This window comes from Scatophagus argus, chromosome 14 (assembly GCF_020382885.2).
Source record: "Scatophagus argus isolate fScaArg1 chromosome 14, fScaArg1.pri, whole genome shotgun sequence".
Taxonomy (NCBI): Eukaryota; Metazoa; Chordata; class Actinopteri; family Scatophagidae; genus Scatophagus; species Scatophagus argus.
This window is the reverse complement of record NC_058506.1, coordinates 827,966-841,665: the sequence shown is the minus strand read 5'-3', so window position 1 is coordinate 841,665 and position 13,700 is coordinate 827,966. Positions and strand designations below refer to the sequence as shown.

At 38.6% G+C, this 13,700-nt stretch overlaps 1 protein-coding gene across 2 annotated transcripts in view; it reads right to left on the bottom strand.

Annotated features, from left to right (window-relative positions):
* Nucleotides 1-11,834, bottom strand: part of cblb (Cbl proto-oncogene B, E3 ubiquitin protein ligase) — a 59,769-nt gene extending 47,935 nt beyond the window's left edge. Inside the window, exons 1-3 of one of the 2 annotated variants that reach the window (XM_046409948.1) lie at nt 11,614-11,834; nt 10,668-10,845; nt 9,937-10,187 (exon numbers count right to left, since the gene is read on the bottom strand). In XM_046409948.1, the coding sequence (XP_046265904.1) occupies nt 9,937-10,187; nt 10,668-10,835 (419 nt within the window). In that variant the 5' untranslated portion in view covers nt 10,836-10,845; nt 11,614-11,834. The remainder of the gene's footprint in view (nt 1-9,936; nt 10,188-10,667; nt 10,846-11,613) is intronic. The other variant, XM_046409949.1, reaches the window with a different exon arrangement.
* Nucleotides 11,835-13,700: the final 1,866 nt, after the last annotated feature.

Here is a 13,700-nt window from a genome sequence, read left to right as displayed (position 1 = left end):
TCTGGTATTATTACTACTGCTATGCATCTCAGCTTGTGTGCTCTTTCTCTCACACCCCACCCCCTCTGCCTCTCTCTTTTGCTCTCTCTCTCTCTCTCTCTCTCTCAACCCAACCGGTCAAGGCAGATGGCCGCCCATCTTGAGCTGGGGTCTACTCCGAGGTTTCTGCCTTCTAAAAGGCAGTTTTTCCTCGCCACTGTCGCCAAGTGCTTGCTCAAGGGGGAATGTTGCGCTCTCTGTATTTACAATTTAATTAAAGAGTTTGGTCTAGACCTGCTCAAATTGGAAAGTGTCATGAGATAACTTTTGTTGTGAACTGGCACTATATAAATAAACTGAATTGAAATTGAATTGAAAAAAGAATTTGCTTGTGGAGATAACTAAATGTGCAAATGTGTCATATAGAAAGTGTTACCATCACATCATTTGTCCACCAGAGAGCACTGATAAGTATAACTGAACTTTCAAAGGTCTCCCTCGGTATGTATCTCTTTCACAATTATATATATAAAAAAAATCTAAGATCTGATTATGACTGTTTAAGTTATATAGGCCTAGATAATACAATAGCAATATGTATCAGTGACAGATGCGCCAATGGCAATAAGAAAACTGTTTGATAGACAGTTCGATAGTTTCACTTCAATTCAGCAAATGTGAACCATGATGAATGTACATAAGAAATATGCGCTGACTTATAAACAACCTATCATATCGCTAGATCTACAAGTGATGCACAAACAGCCACCAGCTGCATTCAGCTATTGGTGAGTAACACTGGCATTTGGTACTCGTAGCAAAAATAACATGAATATATTCTAATCTTATATAAATATATATGAATATATTCTAATCTATATTCAAATGAAAGGCACAATTATGACAGACATACAACTTTTAAACATAAAACGTAAAATGTTGTTAGGTTAAATGACTAAAATCAACCTTTTTTCTCCTGGTCTTTATGAATAATATGTCACTGAAATGCATCAATAATTATTGATGTTGACAGAAATTAAACATTTTATGGTGATAAAATTTTCAGCTATATCGCCTTTCCACATGTTAGAAAAATTACCAAACAATGTCACTTTTGCTTTTGATATCAACTTCCAATATCCAGAATCAGCTGGGCTAAACATATGTTTGAACAGTGAGAGGAAAACAAATGGAACCACACAGAATGGTCACAGCTGGACAGATTCAACTATAATGTTAAATGATATGCAAACATTTATCTACCTCTGTTGCATTCTCTGGATGTGCATAGGTGTAAGTGAAAGGTGATTCATTTTGTATTTCTAATGTTTCATCAGTTACAGTTTAGGTAAATGTCATGAATGATTATGTGAAATATTTGGTTTTAGGTTCATCAAGTCATGGAGGGAATACTCCTCTGTGCCCATTCCATAAAACGTATGTCAACAGATTGAGATCAAGCCTTAGTCAGAGCACAGTGAGTAAGCAGGAAAGTAGCAATGACCTTTAGCGTGTGCGCGCGCACACGCGCTCACACACACACACACACACACACCCTCCCCTGTGCTCTGAGCCTCTTAGTTCCAGCTCAACTTCCTCCCCAGATGGTTCTACTTTCTTGAAGCTTACTCATGACGGCCCAGCTCAGGCTTTTAAAGCTTTCCAATGCCGTCTGTGACATCACCCCTCCAAAGCACAATTGCTTGCTGTGACGTACTGACGTGAGGATACGTACGCAAGATCATTCTACAGAACCAATACCAAAGTAGATTCCACATTCCACAAAGATTGTAAAAGTTGTTTCTGGAGATCAAATGAAGTATTGAAAAGTATGTAAGGTATTTTATAACACAAATAAAAGAAAGGGAAGCTGGAGAAACAAAACTTTTTATTCATACTGTCAGTATTAAATGAAAGAGAGTTTCATTTTACACCGTCAGTGATGCTGCAAAGTGATCCTGATATAACAGTGTCTGACAGTGTGAAATGTAGTGAGATTAGTCACCAGGAAACACTTCCCGTCCTTTCAGCTGAGTAATTCAACCACATCACTTTCATCCCTCTGCCTTCACCCTGCCTTGCTAACAACAATCAAGCATTCAAAAGTAAGAAAAACTTGTTTTCTTTTTTGAAAAAGCCAGTGACGTCAAAGGTGAATGTCCAACTAAAGTAAAAACTTAGAAGAGCAGAAAGCTCACAAAAATATGAATCAGATCTCAGCAGGTCTCCCCCAACAATGGTATTTAATTCAAATCTAAACTCTGCAAAGACTGATTATCAATTAGTTAGACTGAATGTCACCATGGTTACAGTGTAATATGACTGTATTTTATGATAACTTGATATGCTGATATGTAAATAAATCATGTTCCTTACAAATCAAAGCCCACAATACGAGTAATTCGATGCCCATAACAGAGGAGGAAACTCCTTTTTATGACATATTTATTTAGGGTTTAATGTAAGGTGTTTATTCTCAAAATGATAACATTTAAGCAAGCAAGCTGAGAACATTTTAAAGTCTGTGTCTGAAAGCAAGTTTCAACTAGTTGGTAGTCACGCATAGGCTAGAGTTAAAAGACCACAGACCTTTATGAACAGTCTACAGTCTATCAACAGTCTTTATAACACATCTTTTTTATTCAACATCAAAAACAACATCTACATGTCTTCTTTTCTGTGATCTGGAACAGTTTATCAGACTTCAAAAGATCATTGGTCATGATTCCTAAAACTTTTCAGATGAATAATTCTGAATTAAGACTTTATGTGATAGAGAAAATCACTTTCAAGCCCACAGTGGCTCAACTTCTACCTTTTTATTAAAAAATAAATAGATAAATAAATATATATTTTTTTAAAGCTGGCAATTAGAATAAGCACAGGGCTGCACTGTACTTTGTACTTACTTTTCTTTCCAGAGTCAGCAACTAACAAAAGAGCTGTTTGTAGATAATATTCAGTTAACTAGTTTTTTGATGTGTGACTCATTTCCTGTAAGGGAAAGAGTCATCTAGACCTTTTCTTCATTCTTTCTTCAAGTCAAAAATACAGCTGTTCAGGGAGTCCCCATCGTTACCTTTGACCACAGGAAAATGTTGCAAAATACAGAGCATGTTCCTCCAACATGTCTCTGCACCTTAAGTCAGGGGTTATTCACATTCAGATGGGGGTGAACACGTCAATGGAGGTGGGAGGTAGCTTAGACTGTCTTATCTGCAACACTCTTTCTTGGCAAAAGAAGTGCACTTTTAATCCATCTGATTTAGAGAAAATCACTTCCCAAGTGAAAAGGTGGAGCTTTCCTTCTACCTTGAACCCTCCTTCATAATGCAGGGAGTAGGACTTCAGTTACTGCCAAGGTGTTATAGTGCCAAAGGATTGTTGTAGAAAAGATTTCATTATGTCATCATTATGAAGAATTTGAAAAAACATCGACCAATATGCCTAATTTAATAACACAGTCTGCAGACTCAGATCAGGGACACTCATGCATTTTGATTAAAAAGAGGTTACAAAGGCTAAAGTAGCAAATTTACTCCCAGGGCCAAACAGAATTAACTTAAGGACATGAACATTTATTAATTAAAGTAAGAATGAAAGGTTCCTGTGCAATTTTTATGTGCAACTTTTAAAAAAACAAGAACAGCTGTTTGATTTTTTTCTGTCCTTAAACTTCCTCATTAATATTCATGTCACATATGTCTTGCTCAGCATGTACAAAAGAAAGCTTCAGTGAGCTGGTGGATCAGATGGTCAGATGAAAGGCTGTGTGTGCATGCGAGGGTGTGTGTGTGTGTGGCTTAGAACAGACCTGAAGAAAGGTTTGGAGGTGATCCCAATTGTTAATCAAGCATATGAAAAAGACTTGGGCTAGACAGGCTGCCACAAAGATGGCCTCATATGGTCACATGGGTACCGATGTCTCTGGAGACAGATATTACATTTGAGATCATTTCACTATTTCCTTAAAATGAATCGTTGCGATTGCAATATTTAATATCTTACTTTTGTTTCGAAACTTCACTCATTTACCAGTAAACCAGTGTTATATGTTAACAAAACAGTAGAGTAATATAGCCAACAAGATTGCTATGCTGATTGGATGTGTTACTTCCTGTATGAGCTTATGAGAACCATCTTTTCTCAAAACTGAGGAAAAAAAAGATCAAAGTTAAAACTGTGGATTGAGGATTGTGATTGCAACTAAATAGATCATGATATTATTTTTAGGCCAGACTGTCCACCCCTATCATGTCAGCTCAAAGCATTAAAATTTGTGCTGAGGCTCTCGCAACCCTTAAATCTACAAGCCCGAATCAGAAAAAGTTGGAACAGTGTGTTAAATTAAAATTAAAAATTAATTAAAAATTAAAAATTAATTAAATTATCTTTGACCTGTATTACATTGAACACAACACAACACCACAATATATGATGTTTTACCTCATGAATTATATTGTTTCTTCCACAATAAACACAATTTTTATTCTTGCAACACATTTCCAAAAAAAGTTGGGACAGTAAAGCATTTTTCACGTTGTCATGTTGCCATTCCGTTTCACAGCACTTAAAAGACGTTTAGGGACTGAAGACACTAGACGATGAAGAATTGTTACGGTGTCTTCATTATCTCATTTTGTGTTTCAAAATGTGCCACACAATCTCTACTGGGGACAGGTCAAGACTGCAGGCAAGTCAGTCCAACACCTACCTCCATGCCTTTGTAATGTGTACAGTATGCGTTTTTGCATTGCCTTGTTGATATGCATGGGGGTTCCTGGAAAAGATGCTGTCTTGATGGCACCATATGTTGGTCCAAAATCTCTGTGTATTTTCCTGCATTAATGGTGCCATCGCAGAAGCGTAAGTTACTTTTGCCAAGGGCACCGACATAACTCCATACCATGACAGAGGCTGGCTTTTGGACTTGTTGCTGATGGTTCTTTTCTTCTTTGGTCTGGAGAACACCGTGTCTATTTCTTCCAAAAAAAGACCTGAAACACTGATTCATCTGACCACAGTACATGTCTCCATTGTGTGGTGAGGTAGTCCATCCCAGATGTCTCTGAGCCCAGAGAAGTCTTCTGGACACGATTAACATAAAGCTTCCTTTTGGCACAGTAACATCCAAGGTCTTGTAATCCTGAACCCATGAACTGATGAGTTCTTGATCAAGTGGCACCTGTCCCAACTTTTTTTGGAATGCGTCAAAGGTCTGAATGGCAGGAATGGATGTATATTTACAAATGAAATGAAGCTGACATGACAAAATATGAAATATCTTTTGAATATTTTATGAATATAAAATATGCCTGTTCGACACCTGTTCAACACCACAGTCCCCACCTGCCTGAAAACCAGCACCATTGTTCCTGTCCCGAAGCAGGCAACCATCAAATCCTTGAACAACTATCGCCCAGTGGCACTCACGGCCATTGTGATGAAGTGCTTTGAGTGACTGGTGCGACACAACAAAGCCAACAACCCCCCACTCCCTAGACCAATGTCAATTTGCATACAGGGCAAACAGGTCAACGGAGGATGCCATCTCACTGGCGTCCTTTCACACTGTCCTTTCAAACCTGGAGGAACCAAACAGCTACATGAGGATGTTCATCGACTACAGCTCTGCTTCTAACCCCATTTCCCCCCATTAAGCTGAAAGTTAAGCTAAACAACCTTGGACTCAGCTCTCACCTTTGCAGATGGATCCTGGACTTCCTGAGCAACAGACTTCAGTCTGTGCACCTGGGCAAACACTACTCCAAACCCATCACCCTGAACACGGGCGCATCGCCAGGATGCATGCTCAGCCCCCTCCTCTACTCCCTTTTCACACATGACTGCATTCCTATGCATAATACCAACAAGATTGTGAAGGTCACAGACGACACCACTGTGATAGAGGCAGCCTATAGGGAGGAGGTGGAGCACCTGGAACGCTGGAGCCATAACAACAACCTAGCCTTGAACTCCAGGAAGAAAAAGGAGGTGATCTTGGACTTCAGACGGCGGTACCAGGGCGACCATCAACCCGTCAGCATCGGGAGGATGACAGTGGAGGTAGTCCAGAGCTTCAGACGCCTGAGAGCGCACATCAGCCAGGACCCGTCATGTGCCACCAACACATCTGCAGTGGCCAAAAAGGTAGAGGCTCCACTTCATGAGGACAATGAAGAAGGCTCAGCTGCTGCAAAAACTGCTGATCAGCTTCTACAGGTGCACCATCGAATCCATCATCACGTACTGCATAACATCTTGGTACTCCAGTTGCTCCTCGGACAATAAGAAGGCCCCCCAACGCATCATCAAAACTGCCCAGCGGATCACTGGCACCCAGCTCCCTACACTAGAGGAGAAACACTACACACGGTACACAGGCAGAGCAGAACACACACTGAAGGACCATACCCACCCAGGTCACAGACTCTTTACTCTGCTGCCATCAGGAAGCGCTATACGACTATGCACACCCGCACAACACGGCTTAAGAACAGTTTCTACCCCACCGCCATCAGACTTTTGAGTTCTCTGCGTACATTTTTTTCTATTGTTGTACAATTTAGAATCTTTATTCCATTTAACTACTCTGTACATCTGTTGGCTTGCCCTGCACAACATCTCACTGTAATTGTATAGTGATAATAAAGACTTCTATCCTATTCTATTCTATCTTGTGTTCATACTGTCTGCAATGAAAGTAAAAGTAAAATTAGAAATCACTACTTTCTTTTTTAATTTGCATTTTCTATACCCTCCAAACTTTTTCTGAGTTGGGCATATAAATAAACAAAAATAAGTAACCAAAACAATAAATAGATATCAGAAGTCCGAGAACTAAATAAATTACTGTGAGTTAAGTAGGCCTCTTACGGGTCATTATTCTCTCCACCTTTGTGGAGGCTGGTCTGAGCTCTGATGTTCTGAGGGTTTTCCTAAGGGAAGAAGGAAGAACAGTGTATGTGCAGGGCGGCTGGTATTATCCATGACACATGGGGCCTTCCTTCTTAACTTGTGGGGTATATGTGAGGCATAGGGAAACTGCAAGTATTCGTCTGCACAAGTGCAAGGCTGAACTTGTTCATTTGGTACTGTGCTGATGCCTAAAATGTTTTGGCCAAGGTCTATTTAAAAAAATCCCAAACTGTGTTTTATGCGGTCCTGCTCGAAATTTACTGTGATTACTACTGTTTAGTAATAATCTATTTTAATTCTAATACTACTCTGCTGCAGCTGCTAACATTATTATTGTTACTACTATTGCTATCAAAATCACCATAGTACCTTCTGTACACTTCATTGTCATTATCATTATCTACAGTTCCAATACTTCTGGTATTATTACTGCTGCTATGCATCTCTGCTGGTGTGCTCCTTCTCTCATGCACCACCCCCTCTCCCTCTCTCTCTTTGTCTGACTATCTTTCTCTCTCTCACACTCTTTTTCTCTCTTTCTCTCTCTTCTGCTCTCTCTCTCTCTCTCTCTCTCTCAACCCAACCAGTCAAGGCAGATGGCCCATCTTGAGCCAGGGTCTGCTACGAGGTTTCTGCCTTTAAAAAGGCAGTTTTTCCTCACTACTGTCGCCAAGTGCTTGCTCAAGGGGGAATGTTGGGTTCTCTATATTACAATTTAATTAAAGAGGCGCTAAGGAGGAATTGAATTGGGTGAGTTCACCAGGACACCCTGCTGCCTCCAAAATTAGCCACACCACAACCTTAAACAGAAGTAAAAATATGTGTGGAGTGAAGCAGATGAAAGAAGCTGCTAAAGCACTTGTAATGTAGGTAGCAGGTGTAACAGGTCACACTAATGTAATAAAATTAATGCAATAAAGTCAGTGACACCAGTCAGTAATGACATCAAATCCTGTAACGTTTACACAATATTGCTTTTCCAGTAATGCAACATTGTGTCTATGTAATGCAACATCGACTAGATACTCTACTGTAACTTTTAGATAAAATTAGGTGTCAAGCCAATCTTAACATCTTATGCAAATATGTAAGGGCCGTTTAAAATTCAGTTGTTTCCCTAGTGATAGATTAAGCCAATGCAATCAGAGTTTATCGGGAGCTTTAGGTTAGGCGAAATGCAATAATGACTGAATCAATAAGAAAGAACTTAATTTTGAGAAAGAGAAAGAATTAAAAGAATTAAAAGAGGAGTTCACACAGATAGATCAAAAACTCTTTTGGCTGACTATTTCAACTAAAGAGGAAATATATGAACAGGATGTAGATGGGGATTTTCCCTCTGCTCTGCACATGGCAATCAGAGAGAGCTCATGAGAATCATTGGAGCCTTTTACACCCCCAAGTCATCTTTACTTCTTCTGAAAAAATGTTGTTGAGAGTATCAAAGAAGATGTATTATGGCATTCAAAACACAACACCCATGATTTATTGTCTTTGCTGTTTTAGGGGCAGTGTTTTTGCAGAATACTTTTTCTATCACTCAATACAATTTTACTAGTTAGTAGTGCTTATTCATCCTGTCTCATTCTCCTTACATCGCCTGCTCCAGTCAATACTAAGTAATCATAATGAGCTTAGCTCATTGTTAAGGAGGTAATTGTGTAAGCTCAAATCAAGTTTCACTGTGATGATACAAAAAAGCACAGTTTTATAATACGGTTTGACTTACTAACGGCAAACATCCTGTCGGCAATGTCAGCAACTTGACTATCCCAGTACTACAGCAATGTGGCATTTGTCCATGAATGAATTTTCTAGTATTACGAACTGTTAGATAAAGCTCACAGAGAAAGCAAGTGCGGTAGCATTGCTACAGATAACCAAAAAACAACAGCAACATTTGCTTTTCTGTTGAAAATGCCCCTGCTCTTCACCCTCCAATTCTTCTATCCTTCACCTCCCACTCTCTCTGTAATCTGAGTCAGTCAGGCTCATGTCTAACACATCATGATCACAGTGTGCTGATTTAAGTAAGGATGACATGCCAGATATTTACAGGCTACAAACCAAAACTGGCATACTTTGCAGTTTGGCCTGTGGAGTGGACAGAACTACTGGGTGCCCTTCCTGTAAACTACATAAAAAGGGCCAATCTCATTTAGGATCATCATAATCATCATCGTCATCACACTGCCTCTGCTGTCAACCCATGTTGAGGCTTTAATATCTACTGTAACAGTGACATGACTGAGATCAAACAACACCATATATTGTGAGTCAAGATCATTTTGGGGTAGATGTATGCAATTATGCCTAAAATACCAATTATTAGTTTTTAAAATTAGTCACTTACAAATTAATTAGGATAAAGTAAGCCCTAGAACTAAGAGTATTTCTTAATGATATAATGCTTATGAAAACAAGTTTCTGATATCACCACACAGCTTTGGTTCTGAACTTTGATGTGACAGATCTAACTGATGCTGTGGGAGTTTAGTGCTGTAAGTTGAAATGTAGCTTCAATTAAACATTAACAAAAATACTTCCTGCAGCAGTAACAAAGCAAAACAAAAACGCTGATGAAACTTGGATTTAAGTCAAAATACATAGTTCTGACTGTCATCTCTTGCCTCTGTGACCATGACAGCCAGTGAGTAAAAAGAAGCACAGTGACACCATGCACATCTGTGCTTGACACAGAAATCCATACACAGCCTTGGAATTAGAGGACCTGAACAGTATAGCCTCAGAACTTGTGCCACCAAGAAGATTTTTAATGCTTAAATCATCATCAAAACTGTAATATATTAAACTACTGTCAGATTGTCCATTCAACTTCTTTTTGCCCACTATGTCTGTGAGGCATCACGGGATCATCATCACTTTAAAGTGGTTTTCCAGGTAGGTAAAGAAAATTACCCTCTGTACACCACACCATAAGCTCAAATACCCTCCAATGTCAAACCAAAAGCCTTCATGAAGTAAAAATTAAATAAGTACATCTAAATAAAAATGTTCTATTATCAAAAATTCTCCTACCTGTCCTGTGACTGCTCCTCATACATCCTTTCCTTTCCCTCTTTGAACAGCCGGATGGCCCGTTTGGATTTCTTCATGAGGCTATCAATGTAGATTTTAAAATACTCATTCTCACTGAGCTGTGTGAGTCTCTGGTTCTCTTCATATTTGACCAGTATAAGCCGCAGGTGCTGGTAGGCATCGGGTAGGATATCCAGGATGTATGGTGGACTGTTTTTCAGCTGGAGTCTGGGACTTTGGCAAAGGCGGACCTGTGGGAAAGAAATACACAACTGAATGCTAGCTCGATGCTCCCACAAGACAAATATTTCACAGAACAACCAAGCAGGATTAGAATTTGGAAATTGCATGGAATCTTACATGACCCTTGAAGCTCTGATCCAAGATGTCAGCGAGGTGTTATTCAAATGACATCATTACATTTCAAGCAAAGACACACATCTTCGTCTCCAGGATCTTTATTTAATGACTTGTTGAATAAAGTTTAGTGAATCAGTCTTCTGCCGTTTTTGGACACATTATTAATGAGTTGTTAATGAGCTGTTTGAGTTGTTTTAATGATTTTGACAAATATGTGCCAGCCAAGATTTGCAACATTAGAGGGTACCCAACAAATGATTGAATTAATTAAATACACCAACATGATCACACTACACACGCACTCAGTTAGCATTAACTCCAGTCCTACCATCTGGCACACTGAGTTGATGGATTTATCTCTCCAAACTTACAACTTTATCCATAAGCTTCCAGGTTTTCTCCACAGTCCGCCGGTCAGCAACTGCTTGTTTCGGTGGGCCCACTGCATCCTGGATGGCATCAATGATGCCTAAAATCCGACCCTTACTTCTGTTTGGTCCACGTCCGCCAGGGTTTCGGCCACTAAGAGCAGTTGCCATTTCCTATACACTGAGGCAAAAAAAAAAAGGGTCAGTAACTGATGTCAATTATTTTGTCTATGACGCCACATGGAAAATACTACACTGATGAAGATGAGAATGATGATGTCGATGCTTTATTTTTTATTTCGAACATGTAAAATAAACAAAACAAAAAACAGTAAATAAATAACAGATATTAGATGTTTTTTTTTCTTTTCTAAATCATGACGAGAGAATGTGTCCAAAGGACTGTTCTGATCAGAACAGACATACTTGGTAATGATGACAAGCCCGTACAAAAGCATATTTAAAAACCTATAATACTGAGTGGTCTTCATTATGATGCATGTCTGACTGGCCCCTGACATGATAGTTTAACTCATACTTTAATACATACTACTTTCTACCCTCAGGGCTGTTATCGTCCACTTTAATCATCTTATGTTCCCACATTATTTATCACTGAACTACAAAATGAAATTAACCAGATTACACAAGACAAGCTACTCATTAAACTTAGCCTTGTTAGTTCTTTGGTTTCACTACGGCTGTAGTCCATTCCTCGGTGTACTTAGTGTACTGGTACTGCTATTGTTTACAAGGTGATCTGGCGATTCTTAGTTTTATTAAAGTATCATCTTATGATGTTTCCGGTGGGTTTATTTTAAAACTGACTATGACTGAGGTGTCAGAGCAACTCACACAGCCCTGCGAAGTCCAGAACAAGAGATCTTTTACAGGCACTGTGGCTGTTTCGACTCACATGAATCGATCAAAAAACACACTCCTAACTTACCGAACCACCAGGGAATGTCTGCTGAACTCGGTACACATCCAGCTCACCAAAAGTATCCAGCGTGTTTAATCCTGTTGCTTCATCAAAAATACTCCATTCTTAATCGTCACCTCATAAAACCTTTTCTACAGTTGCTGTCGAAGGAGTTGGATAATTCGAAGCTGGGAGGTTTATACCTTATGCTTTGTAGAGGAACATCATTGTAAAGTTAACTGAATGATACATCCAGTTGTACATTTCAAAATAAAGCCTCTATTAAAGAACAAAATCATTTGCATCACATTAACTTCTGCAACTATACTCATCCTTTATTGACCTGTATCATTCAATTAAGTTTTTAATTGAATCAAGTTCTTCTAACTTCTCCAGTTCCTGTCCTTTCTAACCGATAGTGGTACGGTTCCTTCCTTTAATTTGAAGGATGCCTAACTACTTTCTGTAACGCCTGTCTATGTTCCGGCTAACTTGATGCAACTGTTCCAGCGGTAGGAGGGTCAATAGGAGTGTGAAGCAATATTTTCCAGGAACCGACCAACGCAGTGACAGATGCAAACAGACACCCATTGGTGCTCTGTGAGGATGTCATTGTGAAGTTAGACAGATTTTGAAAGAACAACGACCTCCGGTCTGAGCTCTTAAGATAAAAGGCTTTTTGATTACCACCCCTCAAGGGTCAAAGTTGATATTGTAGGGTCACTGTAACAACATAGTCCTGAAAGGTTCCCGAGTGAGTTTTTAATGCTTTTAAAATGTATTTCTTTAAATTTGTTTTTATTGTTTTCTATATTTGACGACAAGATCGCATATGGACACATAACATATTACAGACAGGAGTAGCTCATTGATAAAGAAATTAAAAAGGTAAGCAAAAAAAACAGCATATTTTCCTAAAATCTGTGATTATCAATACTGCCAACAAGTAATTATTTTTACAGCATCTACACATTAACATAAACACACATTTACAGTTTACATTCACAAAATGTGTCATTGAAACACTACACGTTTGTATTTTTGGTGTTTTACATGCAGATGTGTGTTGAATGCTGTTTTTTAATTGTACCCATTATACATACATATTTTATTTACTGGACTTCTGCTGACTTACACTTGATGTTAAAATGCTACTTGGGCCAGCAGTGTAAAGTTGTTTGATCACATTGTAAAATATGGACGGTTCATGCTTTTATTTTGAAGGTAAAAACACCCAACATCCAGTGTTGTTCTTGCTTCATGATTGAATGTTGATGCAGCCACGGAGAAGGACAGGAGAACGGCCTCTCCCAGACAAATTCTCCGTCTTTCTCCGAACAAAAAAGCAGCGTTGTACCGGAAATGACACAATAAGCAGTGTGGGTGTTACAAACGTGTACAGTTAATAAGAAGATCACCTTCACGTTCTTTCTTAGCTTGACTGAGCCTATGTCTTAAAAGAAATATGATTAAAAAAGGCACATTACCACAGATGATACATAAACCAAAACACATAATTTAGTAGTAGTATTTAATGCAATATGGTCTACTTGTTTCTATGTGTGTATTTAGTTTTTATTGTATATTTTGTTTTTAGTATTTATTCCAATACTTGAATTTCCCCTCTGAACATCAACTGACTATAATATATTATGTTATGTTGTCGTATCTTACAGCAATAACCAATACTTATGACATTTTTGGAGTTCAGTTTTACAAATTCAGATTCAAATCATTCAAATAGCCAAATTTTGACAGGTGAGCTTTCAGTTTCTTAACTTATTTAAACACATCTTAAACAAAATGTCCAGACAAAGACTTTCACAAGGACAAAATTGCAAAATTCTTGTTGCTATAAACAAGTCTGGATTTTGTATTATCTCACTACAACTGAAACAGTAAAGACAAAAATATTTAACTTGAGTCTCTTTAAATCATTTGACCAATTTGAACACAGGCCTAAAAAAAAGAAATCATCCTTTTACGTGCCAGTTTTGTAACATCTGACTTGAGGGGTGAGAATGAGTAAAACAAAAAGGGGGCAGGTGCTGGTCTAAAAATGCTATGCTAATGCTAATGCAATGCTAAAATTAAAAAAATCATTCCTTTCCTTT